Here is a 23,466-nt window from a genome sequence, read left to right on the forward strand (position 1 = left end):
ACTGCAGTATGAGGACCATGATTGAAAGCATTGTAAATAGTTGATTCACTTCTACATGTACAGTGTCCATTTTAGGACATCCTCAGTCAACACCCCTCCTCGAGTCAATCCTCACCCCTCCTTGAGTCAGTAGTCACCCCTCCTCGAGTCAGTCCCTCCTCAAGTCAATCCTCACCCCTCCTTGAGTCAGTCGTCAACCCTCCTCGAGTCAATTCTCACCCCTCCTCAAGTCAATCCTCACCCCTCCTTGAGTCAGTCGTCAGGCATCAGTCCTCCTCAAGATTTTTTTTTTTTTCGGGGAGAGTGAGGGGTTGGACGGAGTCGTCTAAATAGTAGTGGATTTCATTAATTAGCACCCTATCATCATCGGTTTGGCATTGGCTTCTCACCATTGGTGATCTGTCATCTCAATTCACACATTGTCTAGCAAAATTTAGACTAATGCTTTAGTGAATCCTGAAGATCTGCTCCTACTTTTCCCAAAGAACTGGGGTGTAAATAATACACTATATCCAGAAAGAAAAGAAAGAAAGAAAGATAGAAAGAAAGAAAGAAAGAAAGAAAGAAAGAAAGATAGAAAGAAAGAAAGAAAGAAAGAAAGAAAAAACATATTTTTGAGCTCTATGAAAAAGTCAAAAGCAAAGGGGAAAGGGTAATTCTGTTGTCTCTGTATTTAGTCCGTGTATTCCGATGCTGGCTCAATCTAAAATGTAATCATATCCATAAATGACTTAGGTGCTTCTACACAGGCAAATTAACCAAGCAACCAGCTTACGGTACTGTTTTCTCAGCATTACTGGATGGGTAAAGTACAGGCGAAAGCAATATATATATATAAATGCCAAAATAAATGTTTATGTGTGAAATATAATTTAGCACATTTGTAGAACTTGCAATAATATGCCAAAAGTTAATGTAATCAAACAGCTCTAAATCATACAGAAAATAGCAACAGACAGGAGTGGGATGTGTTGAATGACAAAGTGAGCCGTGCTTTAAATAAATAAATAAATAATAAACCTGGGAGCTACTCATTCCTTTGGGTCCACTTGTGTGTGTCTACTTAGAAACACAAGAAAAGGCCAGTGTGGGTGTTATCCATTAGCAAATAGTGATATATTCCCCTGTCAAAATACACTTATACACCTACACACCCACCCACACCCATATCCAGAGGGACACAAAGAGAGAATTGATGGCTTGTTGGCTTGGCTTGTACAGCACCTGCCCTCTGTGTTTGATTGTGAAGAATGAGAAACATGTCTTTCTGCTCTCACTAGATGGCAGCTGAACTTTGGCTCCCTCTAATGGTGAGGTGCATCAGAATCCACAGGGCACTATCTGAGCCAGCAGAATCTTAGTTTCCAGTTCCTTTTGAGTACTTCCTCCTGATTCCAAGGAAATCACATTTTAACTCAGCTGGTCCCATATTCTTCATCGTACGATTACTACAGACCAGGTGGGGCCAGCAAAGGTCACAGCTTATACAGATAAAAACATTAAAATCAAAAATTGCAGAAACATAATTTAAAACCTCATAACTCATAACGATTGTAATTTCATTTTAAGCGATAAGCAAAGTGATAAGGCAGAGAATGTTATTGTGATGCTCACTGGATGATAAATGTGGGTTAGTAGCATTATCAGTCATCTCCGGTCCAGTCCAGTCCAGTATGTATCTCTATTGCCATGGAAAACTGTTCCCAAGTTTGACAGCGTCTAGTGGCCTTTTTGCATGAAATATTTAAGCTCCACAATTGTGTATGTCCTATACATGGAAGTATACTGCAAGTATTGCATGATGCATTTTTAAAATAAAGTACCAGTTAAATAGTCTTACTGGACTTGCAACCATTACCTATTGCTAGTTCAGTGAGATTCATATACCAGTAAATATCAGTTATACTGCATTAGTCACTACACAGGAATTATGTTTCTATCAGAAGTGTGAGAAGCCTATAACTCATAAGTCAATGGCTGATTAATCCTGGAGCATTTAAACCAGAGTTATACAGGACACAACAGAAAAAATCAGTTTTGTTCACTTATGAATATATGAGGCATATTCAACTGATCTAAACAGTATTGACTGGCAATATCACCTCCACTGCAGTCACTCAAAGAGGACTATTTTATGACACCTAACACTTTCTTTCATTAACTACAAATACAACGTATTTGAATGGCAGTGGTATTAAGATTCTCCACTGTTTAAATCAAACCCATGACAAAACATTAGAAATGTGGTTTGTTGAACACTTTTGTGTATGGGTTGCCCCCACGCATCACCTTCACTGAAATGATATTAAAGCTACAAGGAAGAGATTAGATTCCCTTCTTCCTCATCAAGCAGTGTACTGGGAGAGTGGCAAGTGTGCCAGATACTGCTAATGTTGTGCATTTGTGCTTTCATATCAAGAGGGTAAAGAATACATTAATTAGATCACCAACACCTGCATTATTTTCAATTGTTTGGCTATGATCCAGACAGCCTTATACTCAAATAGAAATTGATTACAACTCAAAAATGAAAAAAAAAACAACCATTATCAAATCTTGCAAATGAGAACTGCAGCCAACAATTCAGTCAATGTTAATTGACTTGTTAAATCTAAAGTATTCTGGAACAGCACTGATAAATACACTTCTCAGACCAGACAGATGGGTGAAGCGAAGCAGGGGGGGAAAGAATTTGTGTAACACATATAAGATTGAATCTGTGCTGCCTAAAAGTCCAATGTTCTTGTTTGCGACACGTGAAGACTTTGCCATATCTCTGCACAATGCAAACATGACTACAAAAAAAAGACAAGGCTGCAACAGAGACATAAAAGGGTTAAAGTAGTTTAAATGAATAGAAAACACAAAGTGTGTTGTGCTGGTATCAGTTTAGCTACAGAGTAACACAGCAACAGCAATGTCTTAAGATTTGGGACTTATCTGTATTCAGCATCATTCCTGTTGCCTAGACACCACTAGGACTTGCTTACAGCCCACTCGCTACTGAATACAGCATATATTTCACGTTTTTGGATACAAAAGCTGTATTCGTTCTTGATTGTAGTGTGTTATAATTGTGAGTTAATATTACATTTGTGTAATGAATAAATCATGTCTGATTACTACAGTACCAATCTAGCAATTTGCTTATTAACTGTCATCAGCACTGAATAGGAACAATTATGACTAATCTAAGAAGGTACAAATCATGTCAGATTATTTTGATATGATACACATTTTTCTGAATGCCTGAGTATATATACTTTTCATTGTATATTGTACATGTAATGGAATGCAATTCTACACAACAGGATATTCCAGCAGGAGTATTAATGCCCAGTATCTTCAGGTTATACTGTACCTTCTTAGTGACTGCTACACAGGTCCTATGTACAGAAGCAGGAGTCATTAAAAAAGGTCTACATGTACAGCCAGGTTTTGCACCTCGACAGATTGCATGGTGGCTGTGCCAGTAGTTTATATGGCTGTGAGGTCTTCCTCTCCATGGGCAACTTCAGTCTTTTTGATCACCGCCACTATGCTGCTGAGCATTGCATGTTTAATTATTCTGCACATTATTCCTGTGATCTGCGAGAGCCTGCCTTGAATCCCTTTCTGTTCTTTCAGCCTGAAAGAAGCTCATCGCAGGTTCCCCCTTACAACCTGTGTTCTCAGCACATGATTTCTATGCGGGCTGGGGGCAAACATGCAATACATGTACTGGAGGAAGTGTGTGTGGAGGGGGGGTGTTATTACACTTGCAACTGTTTTTATTAGCTCTGGCATTCCAACTGAAATCTCCACTTAACCCTCTCAACACTGCAGATCTCAAAACTGCACACTGCTCTAGAGGAACAGGAATTCCACTCAAAAACAGTAAGCAAGTAAAGTAATGTGATATACTGTATGTACTGCTTATATATGTATGTTATGGGCAGCGTTGTGTGATACACAGCCGTTACAGATTCTGCCCAGTCCTCTGTCGGTGAGATGAGAGAAGGTTAAATGAGCCCGGCTCTTTTGCATTGTGGTTTTCCCACTCGCTTGCGGTGCACAGGGTCGCCGGTCACCTATACATTTTTCAGTATACGACACACTATTTCATGAGTTATCCTATTGTAGCTGTACTATAAAGTTAGTGAGTGCTGAAAGAATTAAAAACATCTCATCTTATGCTCCCTTACGCTCATAGATCTATTAATAGCCAGAGTGTGGGGTTTTGGGGATGTTTTAGAGAACCCTTTGTTATCAAAATGCATATGTGCTGGTTTCAATCCCTCACCATTGTGAGCCTCTAGAGATCAATCCAACAAGGAGTTCAGCATGTATAATAAGGGCCACAAGCGTTCATAGAAACATGCAATTAAACCAAAACAAGAAGAAAACATATGAAATCAATATATGCGCTGGGCACATAATGCCGAACAATATGTGAACATTTAAACTACACGTTTTTCAATGACTTTCTATTAGGTCACCAGATATAGCCAATGGCCACACAAATATAATAGACACCTCATGAAACCTCAGTCCATGGCTACCAATTCAGCTAATAATTTTTTAGTATCCCATCCTCCTTCCTACACAGGCCTCCCATTTTCTACTCCAATTCTGCGGTTCCTTTTTGCTAATTACTATATTTATTAACTCTTCAGAGGTTCTGATTTTAAGACTTTGCCATGCGTGACTCTCAATCCCGTAGCATATCTCGGTGACCTACTTTCTGTAATAAGCTGTGGGAATCTGGATAGAAAAACCAAATGTCTGCTATCAACATTCACACAGAAGCCCTTTCTGATATTGAGGTCTGAAGATCATGGGGCAATTTGAATTTGATTTGCTTCAAGTGAACAGCTACATTAAATTGCTTGTGATTTCGTGGGCTATCAAGCATTCAGCTGACAGGAGAGCAGTAGTCTATCTTCTGCATCACTGGGGCACTTCGAAATTGCCTTCCATTCAAATGCAATCTTGTCTACAACAATGTTTTGCTTTTTTCCCCCATCCCTTGTTTCATTGCATTGGCATTTCACCCAGATAACACACGAGTATGACATGACTTGCTGGTTACTACATTTTAATACAGATTGTAAAAATATTATGATGTTGGAATGAAACTGAAGGATTGCTTGGCCTGGATGCCTTTTGTAGAACAAACACAGAACCGAAGAAGCAGTTTAGCCTCAAAACCCCAGAGAGGGAGGCTTTCTATTCATGCTTCTTGCTCCCACGGTTGAGCCCTGTTGTGTGCAAAGGCCAAACCAAACTTTTCCAATTTCCGATCTACGTTATCAATACCAGAACAAATCGTCAGTCGATTAGCGAGTATCTTATTTGCCTTTCGGTAAACGATACGTCCAATGATCGGCAAGGAAGGGATTTATATCTTACCTCTATCCATTACATCCCTGCTGTGCCCCAGAGTTCACCTCCTCCCCAGCCTTTGGTTTTGTCTAACGGGGGAGGGCAGCTATCCTCCACCCCAGCACCCCTGCCCATCCCTACCATCAGCCTCTCCACTTATCGGCAAGCTAATTTTTGGGCAGGGGTACCTCAAAAGACCAAAGAATGCAGTGTAAAAATATGTATAAAGTAGTAGTGTTGTCTAGTCTAAGCTTTAATAAAAAAAAATCTATCGCATGATTTTCGTGATTGAAAACAGGGACTAATTTAGCAAGGAAACCCATCGGTATTCACTAACGTATTTGTGTGCTTTCATGCAGGCTGATATATTCCTTCACAGCAGGCCCTGGATACCCCTAGTCTACCAGACACCAGCTACAATATAAAGTATAGCAAGGTTATCAGATTGTGAGAGTCAAACCAACATTCTTGTGGTTGCTAAGCAAGCACATTATCCACTAGGCTAAAAGACCATCTCTCTTAATCCATGGGTTATTCAAGCTTACATCACAGGGAGCCATCACAACTGCATTCGTGATCAATTCTGTATCATTCAGTGTGATGCAAGAACAGCTTTGACATACTGTGATAGTTCCTGCTGCAGAGAAAGCTTTCGGTTTGTAAGATACATGTAGTTAAATAAGAACAGAACAAGAAAAAAAAAAACTACTTCTGCTTAAAAAGCCAATTCAACTGACTACATGAAAATAGATCTGTGCACCCATCACTTTTCACAGCAGAAAGCAGATCGCCAACAAACAACTGGTAACACAAAATGTGCATCTTTCTTTCTTTACTGATAACCCAAAGAAAGCTGGGCGGGACCGTGAATACAATACGTATATATATATATTTTTTTCATTATCATAATTATTTAGACAGTATTAATGTTTTTAACAATAAAAAAGTTAGTGATGAGGTCGGGGTTAGACCGCATCATCACAGCTTGTGGGTCTCACTCTCCCTCTCACTGCGCTACTTCAAATTAAAATCAAATATTTAATAAGGTTGTCTCCAGTATGCCGATGAGTTCAATTTGCATCATGAGTTAAATCTCCTACTGCACAATGGCAGAACATTGCTTAGGCTTGCAAATCAAGCTCCACAGGTGGTCATCGACACACAGTGAGACAGTAATCCAAGGGCTTAGTATTTGGACTAGCTCCAGAAATGCCAAAGCCCAGTTCACACTAGATATATGCAGCACCATTCATAACACCCAAAATGAATGGAATTTGGTTTCTAATGGTAACTGGATGATTGAGCATCTTCTGTATTTAGAAAATGGCTTTCTATGATGAGCAAAAGGCTCAACATAAAGACAGCTTGTTAACAGTATGGGTGTCAATGTAGTGCCAAGCCCAGAATAAGCAAATATGCAGTTTTAAATGGAGGGATCCTTGGCATCAGAAAACCACAAAAATATGCACCTACTTGTACACAAAGCTGTTGTAATGACCTGAGCCCCAGACACCCTCAGCTCAATTACAAACCATGGTGCCTCACATGACACCAGTGCGTGCCACCCACACCATCCTCTTCCACAGCAATTCAAAATCCCAATCAAGTTGCACAGTGTAAAGAGGGCTTCCAAAATGACCCCACAGTATACAGTGTGGAGAAGTGGTTAGGGCTCTGAACTCTTGACCGGAGGGTCGTGGGTTCGATCCCAGGTGGGGGACACTGCTGCTGTACCCTTGAGCAAGGTACTTTACCTAGATTGCTCCAGTAAAAACCCAACTGTATAAATGGGTAATTGTATGTCAAAAAAAAATAATGTGTAAAAAATAATGTAATAGTATGTAAAAAATAATTTGATATCTTGTAACAATTGTAAGTCGCCCTGGATAAGGGCGTCTGCTAAGGAATAAATAATAATTATTATTATTATTTAAAGAGAAAACCAAAAAAAAAAAACGAAATACATTTCAGAACTGTATGGCACAAGAGACAGAAATGTGTTTGTTTCAGATGCTCTGCTCTTCCCCACCGCCCACCCCGCCAAGCAGTTTGCTTGTCCTCGGTGTGGTTTGATATTCAGGAAACAAGATTCGGGTTTGGAACATAAGAGGCCCTGTAGGGAGCCAGTTAAAGCACAGTGCTGTGATCTTCAGCCTGCTGGTGTCGGCCTCTGATCTGGTCTATGTCACAGGACCTTTGATGTCCACTGTTATTCAGGTATAGTCATAGAGAGCTGTGAGGGGATTGACACTTGCATAAAAAGCTGGTTAATCAAGCAGCACAACAACAGATTAGAAGAGCTATAATGACAGCATTTGTTTTATGCCTTTGAAGTCAAACACTACTTTCATGGATGTTAGCAAACATAATGTTAATGCATTCAAATGCTGTGAAAACTCAAACGTAGCTGGTCTTTTGAACTGGCATTTTAGTCTATATTCTCTTTATGCATTTGTTTTCTCTAGATTTTATCTTATTTGGGGGAGATTTTCAAAGGCTGCACATGTTCATTTTATGAATTTGGCACTGCTAGAGAACTCCATTTTGCTAATCCCATCTCAATAAGATTGACGTCGTCAATACTTTGGAGGAAATACACCCAGAACAATGCAACTTTTAAAGAAGAATGCAGCTAGAATGCATTTGAATGCCTGAATTGATGGAAATTGAGAAGCAGAGCTAAGATTTGAAAGTAGGATCTCACGTATCCCTGTCCTAAATTCTAATCGTTGGCCACATTAGTCAAGATTTGGAAGCGGGGTATCTGGCAGCACATATTGACAAGTCCCTCCCATTTACTCCCCCCACGGTCAATGATCAAGAAACTCAAAAAAATGCAGATTTCCTCCTGTTTTTCACAACTATCTGTTTAGTTTCCAACAATTTTCCCTGAAGAAAAGATGGATTAATTTAGGTTCACCAATGTTTAGGGAAAAAAAAGCCAGTATAATTGACACAGTCTCTTGTAAGTGTGCGCCAAATTTCTGATGGTCCCATCTCATCACACACTGGTTCCCTATAGTTCTAGCAGCGTGTTACAATTTGTCTCAGAGTGCTGTAAGCAGATGTATGCATCTGTGCATGGCAGCTACTCTTGTTTTGCATTCGAGGGATTAATCCAAAGCAAGTCACTGTCATCAGTCACTCATCTATAATGAAACTAAACCATTTTGCTGCAAGATTCCCCCTAGAGAAAAAGCTTCACCAACAAGTCCTTGCAGCTTTAAAATGTACGATTATACAAATGACGAGGTCAGAATGCTGCAATGCAAACCTTCTTTTAATTGAAAATCAATAACACATTTGAAAAGGTATGTATATACAGTAAGTTTACAATATCAAATCCCTATGTCCCACCATGCTACACTCTCATTAACCTTCTATTCTACTCATTTGAGCTAATAAAGACTTTGTAATGCAGTCTAGGTGGTGTATCTCTGAGAGCCTGGAATTAAATCTGGTTTAAGTGGAAAGAGTTTCTGGTTACAAATTCCATGCTCAGTGGACACAAATTCAAGGCTGCGTAGCATGCATGGTCTCTAAGCTCATATCATTTATCAGCGTTGCCTTGTGGGGAAGTTTGCATGAAGCACCTACCAGAACATATGATTAACTCCTCAACACTAGCACTAAAATTCACAAATAGTATTTTTTTTTCCTTCAGCATTTGGACCCATCCTTCCCAGTTCTCCAGGACTACCTTCAAAACAAGATGGAAGTCCTTACTTCAATATTTCAATTCTCCTCTACAGTCCTTAGCTTATTTATTTTCTTATTTCTTTCTTATTTATTTCTGCTCTATTGAACTCACTAAACTTTCATGTAGCAAACAAGATGCATTTAAGATGGACCATCTTATTCAAACAAATTAATACAATCAACGGTTTGATCTATATGAGTATATGGCCAAATCAAAAGAGACATGTTGCCACAACAGCTGGGTTAAACTAGTTCAAATATTGCAAACAAAAAGCTGATGGAAAAAAAGGTGTGCCCAGTGACAGTGATTGCAAACCAAAATACTTATTTCAGTAGTCTGATTACTGTATAGAGCCGAAGGATACAACAACTAAAGGTGCATCCGAGCAAGATTTTTTAATACAACAATAACTAAAATCCCAAGGAAATTCAGACACTCCAGTGTAAAACCGAGATCGCATTTGTAAATGCTTTATGAGAAATTCTAATGATGTCTGTTTGAGTTGCCGCCTGAGACTTAAAAAAAAGGCAGTAATGACAGTCTGTAGCAAACAGAATGCATCTACCGTGAATTAGCAGGGAAATTAGCATTTGCTATACTTTCTGATTATCCTTCACAGTAAGCATCCATCTGAATTATAGAAAGAATTCAGAGACTTGTGCGTTTCTATTGTTCCCCCGTCTGCACAGCTCGTAAGCAAATCTCAGCTGTTTCAGTATTATTAATATTTCATGCAGATTCTATTGATTCCACATAGATACGCATTATATTGTTGAAAATGATTTTAGTGCCAACTTAGGGCATACTGTAGTTTTAAAATAATAGAGAAAATATTGAGTTCCCATTTGTCAAACACAGAAAGAAAAATCTCAACCATAATGGCTTTTCTGACTAGACTAAAAGAAAAAAAAAGTGATTTATGGAACAAGGACTCAATTCCTTCAAGATTCCAAAAGCACAATACAAAGTATTACCAAGAAACATTCTGCATCTTCTGCATGGATTTTTTAAAATGTTTTCTGAAATACAGAATTAAAGCTAACGTCGATACCTACAATGCAATCGCTCTAAAACAGCTTTTAGATTTTATGGAGCGATTGTCTTTCATGGCATCATTTTGTACCCAACTGTACAGCTATTTTTGTCAGTTGTTCATTAAGTATTTGAAAACTATGAAGAGGTACGTCATTCAATATGTTAACGTAACATTATTCAGCAGGTTTCATTGGACTTTATGAAGCTGTATGTATAAAGGATGTTTTAATGGATTATCATTGTGTGGGTGTTTGAATACCATATCGGTACATTATTAAGAGCTCTAGTTTGAGCCAGCTAGCAAACACTGAATGTTTGAGGTGTTCCACATGTAGACAGCACAGTATATTCTACACTGTATTTCGGCTGCATGCTCAGATCACCGCTGTGCAGAATAACAGTGCGTTCTTTAAATATGCTATCAGAGCTCAGCTTTCCCTTTTATTGATCTCACTCGGATTTAATGATGGCCCTCAATGCCGCTCTCAAACTGTAGAAGCCAGCGCTCACTCACTGCCAACAGCACAGAAATCTGTGCAGGATCAATGCAGGGAGAAAATGATGGAGTGCATGCTTTGGCGCTGGTTGTATTTTTTAAAGCCAGATCTCAGTGTTCTTGAGAAGACAAACAAAGCATTCCCTTGTGGCTCTTGTACTGACAGGACCATTATATTGGATCCTGCAGAGGAAGATTCATATTTACAGAAAGGATCGTTTCCATCAGTGCAAGAACAGGTTAGCTCAAGCCTTCTTTTCTTGCATTGCAAGTATGTGGGCTAAATGGTAAGCGCGCCTAGAACTGAATTTTCATGTTTCAGAGTATTAAACTCCCCAGAGTAGCGGTATTAAAGGTCTCTAAACAGGCCATGGACCTGTTAATTCCTATTATAATCACAAAATTGAATTTTTATTTAATTTTTTTCCAAAAAAAAAAAAATTAAAAATAGGAGTGATCAAGTACCTGCACTAACAACTTCAGGTGTGTTAGGGTACAATAATAAATACAAAAAATGTATAATAATTTTTTTAAAATTACATATTGGGTAATAAAAAAAGACAATAAAGAGTAAATCTTTACCAGGTACATTTTGTTACTTCAACCATGTATACAATATTTATCAGTTGTCACTGATAGTCTGGTAAAAGCCATTTTAGCACACTGAGATAGAGATTATCGTTGTAATTTGCAGCCAAAACAATATACCTTCGCAGCCATGCCTACAAAGAAATGTACTCCAGAACATTCTACTCATTAAAAATGTATCACGCGTAAAGGATCCCAGTTTGGTCCAACAGTGACTCCGATGTGGGGATCTGAGCAATGCTGTTGCAAGCATATTGTCAGATAGCATACATTATACACTGAAGGAGTAGACATACAGTAACATAACTGTAAGAAGTCATGCAGACCTAGTTCCTATGCTGTGTGAAATGACATGCCTGTGTTAACATACCCTGTGCTTGTTCACTCTACTCGCAACTTGTCTTTCTCAAAAAAAAAAAGAACCAAATATAAAAAACAGAGGGTTTGCAGTGCTCACAGCAATAGACATATTTAGTTATGTTTGCTGTTCTTATGGCTGCAAATCAACTATTATAATCTTGTAAACCCATTAAGCGCCAATGGACTGTATTTACACTACAAAACTCTTGCTATAAATGAAAATCATCAGAACACATGCCTTTCCAAAAAGTTAGAAAATTACCAACACCACTATTATACCATTGTATAACCCAGAATAGACCATGAAAGAACTATTGCTGTGGCAGACTACATCATTGGCAGCTACAGATATTGCGGTCCCGGTACACACACTATTAGAATGCAATGGAGTGCCAGTATATATTTGTTAGTGTATACCTTTGTGATACCTTGTATCTGCTTTTGCGCTGCAATCACCCCTTAGTACAGAACCCTTGCATTATCACTGCAGTGTCACTGCATGGAGATAATTTGGTAGGGGACAGAATTATGACAAAAGGGAAAAAAGGAATTGCCACTTAAAAAGGGTTAAACAGCCCTTATTTATAAATTGTTGTGGAATATATGAGTGTGTGCGTGTGTGTGCGTGCGTGCGTGCGTGCGTGCGTGCGTGTTCTATGGTTTACTATATGTGCTTTATTTGATACCACTACACAGCCATTTCAGTTATCTTGAAGTATATTGCATGGAAAGGAAAACGTTGGAGTATGTCAAATCTCAGTAAATACAGCTTTCGGTGTCTCCTGCAAAGGCAGTAGCTGGTTTCCTGCAGTGCAATTTAACTTCAGTTTCCAGATCATTGCTCCTTTTGCATGCTGGCCCACATTGTGTGGACCTTTGGGTGGTTTAGCTGTCACAAGATGTGCGTATAGTCTGCTGTTGGCTACAATCTACATTCAAGCAAGTTGTGTCTACTGGCGGGCAGTAATGCAAAGCTGGCACTGTTCATTAGTGTGTCTGCTCTTAAACCCCTTTCTCTTTCGCTGGTCTTTTAAGAGCATTAGTCAGCAGGAACAAAGATTTTCCAACAGTCATAATTAAGCAGTGTCATCATACATGAAATACTTTGCAGATTAAGATGACAATGTATTTATTTTGATTTCTGATTTCCTCATGTTTAGTCATTTAAAGATAAAAAAATGCTGTCATTTGTTATTTATTTAGTTTTGTTCTGGTCTTTTTTAACAGCCTATACTAGCTGGGGTTTTTTTTTAAATTTTGTATTTTTTTTTAAGCAAACATCAACAATTGGAATCAGCAGCTACTGGGGAAAAAAAGAGTGTGCTTCTGTAAAGAGTATAGAAACTGTACAGAATGCGTACTGTATTCACTCAGCATGAAAAAGAGTCAACATGATAAGCCGGTATGGGTGGGCATCTTAACCATACCTAATATTCAATATATTGTGATAGATATATCACATCCAATTGGTTTTTTTTGTTTGTTTTTTTAATTTGGAATCGCCAGTGTATTTTACCCCATTTTCTCCCCAATTTGAAATGCCCAATTCGTAAGCCTGGCTCAGCACTGTAACCCCCGCACGCGCCCTCCGAAACATGTGCCGTCAGCCGTCCGCTTCTTTTCACTCTGCAGCCCCGCCATGCAGCTACCTCACAGCTACAGTGTCGGAGGACCACGCAGCTCTAGGCCGCTTGCAGGCAGGCGTGCAGGCGCCTGGCAAGTTTACAGGGGTCGTGGTGAGCCGAGGACACCCTGGCTGACCTAAGCCCTCCCCACTCTGGCCAATCGGACAATTGTACGCTGCCCCCTGGGAACTCCCGTCCACGACCAGCATTGGAATAGCCTGGACTCGAACCGGCGACCTCCAAGCTATAGGGTGCATCCTGCACTCCACACGGAGTGCCTTTACCAGATGCGCCACTCGGGAGCCCCCCATATCCAATTGTTAAAATGAATGCTGCATTGCAACACATTGCTGGTGCTGTTCGGTATGTAAGTCTATAGTAAAAATTATTATTAGTAGTAATAGTAGTAGAGTATTAGCTTAAGTGTAAACTACAAGTCACTTGTGTGGCATTGAAGAGAAATGAACAAAATCAAGTCATGGGTGTCAGCATGGATCCATGGGTTTCTGTACACTGCGATTGTGACGTTTGAATCAATAAACACTCAAACAAAAGGCAAAGCAGCAACATCATACCACAACTACGAAAATAGGCATGATCCTTCCGTAGCAACAGACATATATTGATGAATGGTGCTAAGACCGTGCCAGTATTAAAAACAAATAACATGTGCACCAAAATGAAAACTTCATATGGAATGCTGAATAAATATATACAGTGCTGTGCAGTCTTTACGGAGAGGAATCGTTTTGACCATCCAAGTGGAAAATCAACACATATAGTTTTGCATTCTTTCTCACGGTGTGGCTTATACTGAATATGTATGTCATGCTTGAGGCGCATATGCTGCAGTGTGTCCAATATGTTTCTGTCAATATGCCAGTAATGTATACCGTATCCACAGCTTTTACACAAGTCCTACATTACTTATAAGCACTGTCATTCGGCTATATTGTCTTCTATAGTATTTCAATCCATTTGGGGGTTCTGGGTTCAGCGTGTGAAAACAGCGGCCCCCAGTGGAAACTTACAGTAATTATATACATGATAATTTAAGAAAGTTAAGAAATTAGGCTATTAAGCACCCAAATGCGTTCAATCTCCACAATTCCATACTCTCCGCTTCTGTGAATGCAAGTGTAGCTCTCGCATCAAAAGAAATGTGGATGCTTTGAGAAACACGATATTAAATTTCAATTAAAAGCAATAAAGCAGGAATGCATTGTCAAACCGCTGACATGAAACTGGATTTATAATTTACTTCCTACCTGTAGCCTAAACTGCTAGAATAGTTTGAAAATAATGCGTTTGGGGGTAGCATTGAGTTTATACCTGTTTACCCCACCCAAAAGCAATGTAAAATTATAATTAATATAATGGGGGTTGAGGCTGTATTTGGACCAAATTAATTTATTTAATTTTGTTTAGCAACTATTAATTAATTATAATATCTATCTAAATTATGTATATACAAAATAGTTGCTTTACAGAAATTATATAATAATAATAATAATAATAATAATAATAATAATAATAATAATAATAATAATAATAATACAGTACACTAAATAAAGATATATTCAAATATGTCTTACCTTAGTGCTATGAACTGTTTTATCCTCATTTTCTCTTCAGGTAGACACCCATTTATATATTTCCCGGATTTCGGTATACCCACAGAAAAGGGGTGAGTAAAACGCTTTATTCCGGGTAAAAGGCTAGCAAGAACATGCTCATGTTTTACCAGACACGACTTCAAGCGTGAGTTATCTCTAAAATTATATATTTAGCCACAACAGGACAAAAAAACCTCAACAAAAACAACAGAAATCGGGGCGATTCAGCGTTGGAGTTCTGTTTCTGTCAGTGTATTTTGGAAGAACGCAGTTGCATCGCTCAGCTAAAGTCTTCTCAGCGCAGCTGGTCCTCAGCAGATACAAGTCGTCCTTAAATCAGCATATTGTTATTAGACGTCGTTTTGACTCCCAAGCAGTCGTGTCATTTAAACTTTCATTTTAAAACGTTAGAAAATATATTCCAGTGTTGCTAGAAAACCATGAGAGGGCAAAGAATCATAAAGTACCATCACTCAAGTCCCAGGCGTCTCCTTGATTTCAGATGTGTAAGGGTTTCGGTTTTTAAATTAAATATGTAAATAAATGCAATAATAATAATAATAATAATAATAATAATAATAATAATAATAATAATAATAATAATAATAATAATAGGTTTCAGTGAAGTGAAATAAATGTCTACACCCACTTCATTCAGATGATTCCAGCACTTGCCTTCTCATTGCGACTCTCAGTTGGGATGTAGTTTGACTTTTCTTAAACGCCACTGTGTGCATCTAACTGACTTCGTTTGGCTGAATGTGCTCGAGAAGTCGAGACATACACCTTACGCGCGGGCGAGAGAGAGACAGAGCGAAAAAAAAGGTCGAGCTTATCAGAATAGCATCATTCTCCACAGCATCTTTCTGCATCTCTGTGCTTCTTCCCCGCTCTCACTAACCACCTGCCTGCCGGACTGACACGTCCGTGACGTCATTTTAAAGTAAAAAAAGCAATATAATACCCCCCCGCCCCCCCCCCCCCCCCCCCCCCAACACACACACGTGACAGTTTCTCCTGCCACCCATTAAAAACAAACAGCAATAGCACTACTTAAATATAACCAAAATATGCAACAACACCAAGAAAAGCTGAATGAGTCACGTTTTTAACTTGGTAGCTGGTAATGGAATTTTTGTTTTCATGCGTGTAATAATAATAATAATAATAATAATAATAATAATAATAATAATAATAATAATAATAATAATACACGTCTGTTTCACAAGAACATTATCTGGAACTATAATTTTAATGTATGGAGTGTGCAAAAAAAAAAAAAAAAGTGAGGAATTTTTAGAAAATTCAGGTTTTCCAAGATTTCGCACTGTGGACGGCATGCATAGGGTAAGTTTAATCATGTACAAGTTCCATAGCTTACCATTTTAAACAAGCAAACAGATATACGGATACAGTACATTGGCACTTGCCAGACAGTTTCATATCTGAGGAGCAGTGGGGGTTGTATGATCTGTACGGTATTGAGTCTGCAGCCGACTGAGGCTTTGAGAGAAACAGCAGACATGCAGTAGAACAGACTGACAAATAGCGCCATGCAGATGTTAAACGAGTTGTGTTTGGCCGTTTCTAATCTTGTTAGCCCACGATCTGAAGAATTGATTATGTTGACACTCGTTATGTTCCAGAGTTGCTGACATACAGGTAGATGTATTGTACTTTATACAAGTATATATAGTAACGTGATGATTGTAAATAGAAAGGATATGAATGAATACGATATCAATATTTTTTTTTCAAGTTTAATGTGATTATGAATGTATTGGATGTCTTCTTTTGTTTGTAGTAAAATATATACAGTAATTGCAATTTATTTGCATGGGATTTCAGCATAGCCAACAGTGCCATCTAGTGGATTAATGTTGTCATTCTCCCACAAGGATGAAAGTCAAATATGAATTGTCTGAATACTGCATACAATATGTTGTTTATGTCCCACAGATATGGAGTCAGGTGTATATTTTCTTCCTTAAACACTTGCAATAAATAATATGGATGTTATGCAAGTTGAAAAGTTATTTTAATGCATGGAGTCTGTCTTAGTTCATGTTGTTAGGTTGTACATTTTTCTTAGGGTCTTCTCTCCATTTTGAAATTGTGAGTTGTTTTTTAAAAACAGAACAGCCGAAGCAAAACAGATACAAAATAAAAGTATTTTTTAAAACCCAAATCTGTGAAGTACTGAGTATTTATTTTTAAAATCATACCAATTACTATAAAAAGGTTTTGTTTTTATGGTTAAATATTTACAAGAAAAAAAAACACATCAGTGTTTCTATGTTTTATTTTAGATTGCTGCTGTAAAAGTCTGCAGTGTGAATACATAGAAACTGACGCCAAGTATTCTGAAATTGCTGTTTGTGAATTACTTTTTATATTTGCAATGCTTGGGAGGCTGGCATTCATGTGACACGTGCTGTAAAATGCTTTTACATTCTGCTGTTCGGGCTCTATATACGATTTTTATGCCATGTTGTGATATTTCAAACTACACAGTAACCATAGCCAGAGTAATACAGTTTAGCTAAAGCTGTCACATGTACTGTAGCACACTGGATTGAAGAGCACAAGGCAGATCGTTTTATATCTCCCAGCCTCCTCAGTCACCAGATCTGAATGTTATTAATACTCACAGACGTGCTGCCTTGTTAAATCAGTGTTGCCCTATGTTCACTCAACACCCAAGTGCTTCCAACCCAAGTAAATGCAGAATTACAGTTAAAGCACTCATCGTTTCTACAGTATCGGTTCAACAGGGCACCTTAGCCCTGGTAGTGAACTGTTTAAGGATGCCATATTAATATGGAAATAAAATATAGTACAATATAAAGGGATGATGTTTGACTCTAAATATCAAACCATAGGCTGTACATATTTTAATTAGGCTAATTGTATTGCTAGAAATGGTCAATTCAACCTGCAGTTAGTGTCTATTATATTCTCCCCATTGATGTTACTGCGTCTGGTAGGGATTGTAAGACCATGCCAAGACTTATTTCTGCATGACAAAGTAGACTGACATTGTCACAGGAAGATATGGGTGCCGTGCTCTTCTCTGAAATTACTCTTGGAAGAACTGAATCACGACTGCTAATTTTTTTTTTCTTTTATCCTGCAGATATTAAACCAAAAACCTTTTATAGGCAACAAGGGGATTGCCATAGCCCTCAATTAAAACACAAATCTTATCCGTGTCATAGGCTTTCCAAAGCTGCTCCTCACAAGCCATTTGTGTCACTGTTGCATTGCGTGAGCTTCAGTTAGCTGTTTTGCCATAAGCAGGCCTCTTTTTTTCTCTATAATAGAACACACGTTTCACTGCTGTAAATGAAGAAGGGACGTGTTCTCCCCAAAACGAGCATGAACCACACCACTGAATCCCTGTTTCATGTGAGACCCACATAGCAAGCAGGACATGATGACAGGCCAGATTTAGGGAATTGTTTCATTAGCTATAGCCCCTTTACCCAACGCAAGAGTCTCCCTCGCTAAGCTTGTCAATAACATATCTAACCCCTGGCAAGGATATCCATAACACAATATACTACCATATGGTTCCCAACATAAAGTGCCTGTACTGTGAAAACATAAGTCGCAGTGCCGTATGCGCAATCACAGTATTAACAGTATGCGCAATAACTTGTAACAAATGCCCACGTGAGTTTCATCTGGCCAAGCGGTTCTGCAAATGCAGCCTTCATTAGGTCAACCAATTAGAATAAATATACATGTTCATCACACTCAGAAGAGGAGTTCTCAAGATATAGCCAAATGAGTGTCTTAGGAAACAGGGCTGTGAACCTTTTAGTTTTGGTTTGGCTAAATGATGTTGCTCTAAGTCTGGAACCAAACGGGATATTGTCAGATTTTCAGTGTCAGCGAGACCAAATGATATGTTATTTAATTCATAATAAACATATTTCAATATAAAGTTAAATCATGTATAAATCATTTTGCATTGCATTTTGTGTCTATAATAATAATAATAATAATAATAATAATAATAATAATTACTAGAAGTTGCAAGCAACTTTACGGCTTCCAAGGAGTGTACTGATTCTGATGTTTTTTGCAAAACATTTTTTTTTATCATGCAATGCTCACAATGTTCAATTAAAACAGTGCTGACATATGCTGTAGTGATCCAATGCTCTCAATATATTTCACATGATGGTACTTAATTCAATGCATGCAACCAGCCCAGAAAGGTCATTTAGACTAATTGTCATTCGTGAATTTAAAACACTAACATAACAAAAAAAACACACATTTGTATTAATTTAATTTTGTGTAAAGTTCATCCTCCATGATTAAATTGATTTCCTCGTATTAAACCAGAACCAGAACGCCAATTCATATTGCTCTCTCTGTGTTTATCTGTCTTTCATTGCGAAGGTACCAAAAGCATTTCCATAAACTCTGTGCTAATCTATGGTCTACTGTCTTCTTTGCTATCACCATTAGCTGCATCATCAACTTAATATATACAAATCCATTTCTGCCTCCATGCTCTTTATCTTTATTTTCCTTCTCTCTGGTCTTTGATAGCAGTTGCTGGTAGCACATTTGTTCTGGTCAAGAGGTCAGACGTATTCCTTCCTTGATAGGTCATAAAGCTAACAAATTAATGCAGTAAATCCTACCTCCCAGTTGCATTCTCAGTTGAGAAAGATGCCACACTCCATGTGAAATGTTATTGGGTTGTTATGCTGTTGGGGCAGCAACGCATCGATAAGCATTCAATCGATTTTTTGTTCCTTAACTCATCTTGTTCACACTTTAAATCAAAGCACTCCTCTAATTATTTACTTTGTGCTTTGCTGTTGTTGGCGTAATGCCGCTGTACGTTCTGCAATGACATTGACACAGTCATATTGTCATTGGTGAAACTCATCGACCTGCCAAACAGTTTGCATATCGGTGTGATGGGAACAAACATCCAGTGAATAAAACAACTCGCCTCTGTAGTTCTGATTCCTGGAATTATTGGTCACAGTTGGACACACTGAATTATTTCTTGCAAGGAGTGCTGGAAAGTTCCCAACAACTCTGTCTCACAGCAGAGTGTGAAACATCCAGTAGATTAACTGTATTTTCACCTCGGGCTTCAGTTATATGAGCGATATAGGCAATCCAAATCTGTGGATAGCGGAATTCTCAGGCTCCTGCGGAATTCTCAGGCTCCTGCGGAATTTGCAGTCTTCTACAGAGGCGCCATATTCTGCAGCTACATCGTCATCAAAATTATCTTAAATACACTGCTAAAGTGACCTCATATATAACTTAGTTGTTTGGTTCTAGTTTTGTTAAATGAACAGATGTTTTGTCTTAATAAGAAGTCTCATATAATGTGTTTTTGTTTGATAGTTTGTAAAAAATGTACTGACAAAAAAATGCACCTAATTATATACATTATTGTATATAATTATGTTTAGTTGATTTTCAGTTTTATATACTAATACAAATACTAAATATCTACTTAATATGTCAGCAGTATTTTGTATATTTCCCCACATATGTTTTTAGACAGTTTTCGTTGACTGTATTTTATAAGCACACACCCCCTCAAGGGGTTTCTCTCAGCCAGGAGAGGTCAAAGCCAGACCCTTGCAGGGACTGGAAGCAATAACAGAATCAGAATGCACAGTACCTCAGACAGGATGCTGCTTCGTTTTTATTAGGTTATCTGTCAATACCGTTAACACTGTTATGCTATCATGCTGCCGCACCCAACATAAAATGAGCACATAAATAAATAAAAAAACTCTGACCTGTATGGCTCTTTTTTCTTTAATAACTTTTACACTAAAGGAATAGGAGGCTTGATAACCTATTATCTGGCCGCAGAAATGTTAGGAGCCTTTCTTGCCATTATTGCCTTTGACTTGATGACCTACTATACCCTTTTTGAACATCTGTTGTACAATATTTGATTAAAAAAAAATATGAGAGCATGCATGCTTGCATCTGAAGCCAGCATAACTAATTTAAATGTAATTTTTTTTTTAAATGCACCCAGTATATCTTTAGTATCTCAGCAGGTGGTTAGCCATTGCATAGAGCACACATTATATATATAACTAGGCTGTTAGTCTAGCTGTGGAAAAAACACAGGTTTTCCTTCAGCCCGAAACATCCATGCTAACTACATTCTATTCTATTCTGTTGTATTCTGTTCTATTATGTACTGTTCTATTATAGTCTATTCAAAAGGAAAAGTATTCAACATGGATGAGCCTCCCATAATCTCATTTACATTGGGCTACTTCAGCCAGTGATCACTGACATCAGAAAGTACAAGAGAACTCATGTCTTTGACAAGCAGCTATGGTCAAGGCCAATCGTGTCCAGTTCTGTTTGTCAAAAAGTGAGAACTATTACAAATAAATGAATACTTTTTTGTAAAACAAGCATTTCTTTTTCATTAACCTCTGGCACCTAAGTAATATAAAGCCACTCACACACACAAATGCGCTCCAGCTCTTTAATTGTACCGAAGGCAGGCTAGGTTCTGTAAGCTCATACTGTAGAACTGAAGTCCCCTAGGAGGGAAGGAGGAGACATACTGAACTGAGGGCAGGATCAGACTGCTAGGTGAAGAGAAAGATTCTTAAGTATGTGCTGTGATCTGTGGACCACGGCAGAGAGAACGATACATTGAGTTCCACTAGTCTGCTCACCCAACTGGAAAGGGGCTTAGCAAAGGGTAAACAGAATATGAAACGGCTGATGCTCACATCAGGTCAATACTGCTTCATTTTTGCGACTCAGGGGGTGGGGGGAATGAGATCTTGCATTTAAGAGAGTGTGGAGGATTTTTCAAAATCCAATTGGAAAGAAGATATAACCGCTAAAGAAAAAAAAAAGTCTGGAGTACAGCACTCTAAATAAATAAATAAATAAATAAAGGAAAGGCCAGGGTGGAGTCATACAGTTTCAAGTTATCTGTACTATTATTATTATTATTATTTATTTCTTAGCAGACGCCCTTATCCAGGGCGACTTACAATCGTAAGCAAAAACATTTCAAGCGTTACAATACAAGTAATACAATAAGAGCAAGAAATACAATAACTTTTGTTCAAGTAAAGTACAAGTTTGACAAACCACAATTCAATAATACAGCAGGTAATAGTGATAGTTACATCAGGATATGATTAAATAGTGATAGTTACATCAGGATGTGATTAAATACAAAGTACTACAGGTTAAACACTTGGCAGATTACAGTATTATGAAGTACAGGATTAAAATGCAGTAAAATAGGGGCTGATAAGAGCAAAATAAAGCACATTTACATGAAGGGTGATAGTGTCCCAGGATACAAACAGAGGAGTTCTACAGGTGCTCTTTGAAGAGGTGAGTCTTAAGGAGGCGCCGGAATGTGGTCAGGGACTGGGCAGTCCTGACATCTGTAGGAAGGTCATTCCACCACTGCGGAGCAAGGGTGGAGAAGGAGCGGGCTTTGGAGGCAGGGGAGCGTAGCGGTGGTAGAGCTAGTCTTCTAGTGCAGGCGGAGCGGAGAGGTCGAGTGGGGGTGTAGGGAGAGATGAGGGTCTGGAGGTAGCTGGGTGCAGACTGGTCAAGGCATCTGTAGGCTAGTACAAGAGTCTTGAACTGGATGCGAGCGGTGATCGGGAGCCAGTGGAGCGAGCGGAGTAGTGGAGTAGCGTGGGCGAAGCGAGGCAGAGAGAACACCAGGCGGGCAGCAGAGTTCTGGATGAGCTGGAGCGGACGGGTGGCGGACGCAGGGAGGCCAGCCAGGAGGGAGTTGCAGTAGTCTAGGCGGGAGAGTACCAGGGCCTGGACCAGGAGCAAGCACTGAGCCATCTCTCTGTTGTCTCAAAATGCACAGAGGTAGTTGCTGAGACCGTGGGGATACCAGCAGCTGGCAAAAAACAGTAAACTAAACCCGAAGAGCACATGTCTTTGATAAGCAACTGGTGTCGAGAATATTATTCCAAAATAATCATCCTACTGAGGGACTGGATGGGCATGCTGCAATCTGCAGGTGATTTAGGATTACGGTTCGGATCAAGTTTAGAATCACAAAGAAACCAATTAAGACCATTTGCAAAGCCCTATTTGGAGTCGTTTCCATGTTTCCTGTCCAGTAACTGTTGCATTGATTCCACTCAGCATGCTGGAGTTGATCAGTATTTGCACTGGAGAATGGATAAATACAGTCATTTGATTAATAGTGTGGCAATTACAGCCAAGCCCATAACGTTACAGAAGGTATTACGTGGCTATATCACATTGAAAAAGTGTAATCTTGGGGTTGTGACGCATGTGATTGCACAACAAGCACTGCTGTCTTTAAATAGCAAGAAGTGAAATGGGAACTGAGTGCAAGGAACATAAAAAGAATTGTTCAATATTTCAATAGCAGCATAAAGGTTTTTTTTTTTCAATCAACATAAACAATTGTAACTATTGTTAGATTTTTTATTGGGGTGGGGGTGGGGGGTGGGGGGGGTTGAAATACCAAATGCAAATTAAATATAGATGTTCTAGGTCTATCGATATATCAAAGAACATGTACAGTATGCTAAAAATAAGAGTCACTGCTTAATCAGTCCAAGCAGTCCCTAAAGTATGCAATTTGGCAAGTCTCCAATTTACATCAATGCCACTGATAATGTAATGATGATCAGGGAGGAA

General features: G+C 38.7%; 1 protein-coding gene across 2 annotated transcripts in view; it reads right to left on the reverse strand.

Moving 5' to 3' along the window:
• Positions 1-15,679, reverse strand: part of LOC117963770 (adherens junction-associated protein 1-like) — a 30,195-nt gene extending 14,516 nt beyond the window's left edge. For both annotated transcript variants that reach the window (XR_004660848.2, XM_034904913.2), the window contains exon 1: positions 14,764-15,679. Coding sequence is in view for 1 of the 2 variants with exons in the window: in XM_034904913.2 (XP_034760804.1) it covers positions 14,764-14,792 (29 nt within the window). In the remaining variant the exon portion in view is untranslated. The remainder of the gene's footprint in view (positions 1-14,763) is intronic.
• Positions 15,680-23,466: the final 7,787 nt, after the last annotated feature.

The sequence above is a fragment of the Acipenser ruthenus genome, chromosome 20, assembly GCF_902713425.1.
Source record: "Acipenser ruthenus chromosome 20, fAciRut3.2 maternal haplotype, whole genome shotgun sequence".
In the NCBI taxonomy this organism is placed as follows: domain Eukaryota; kingdom Metazoa; phylum Chordata; class Actinopteri; order Acipenseriformes; family Acipenseridae; genus Acipenser; species Acipenser ruthenus.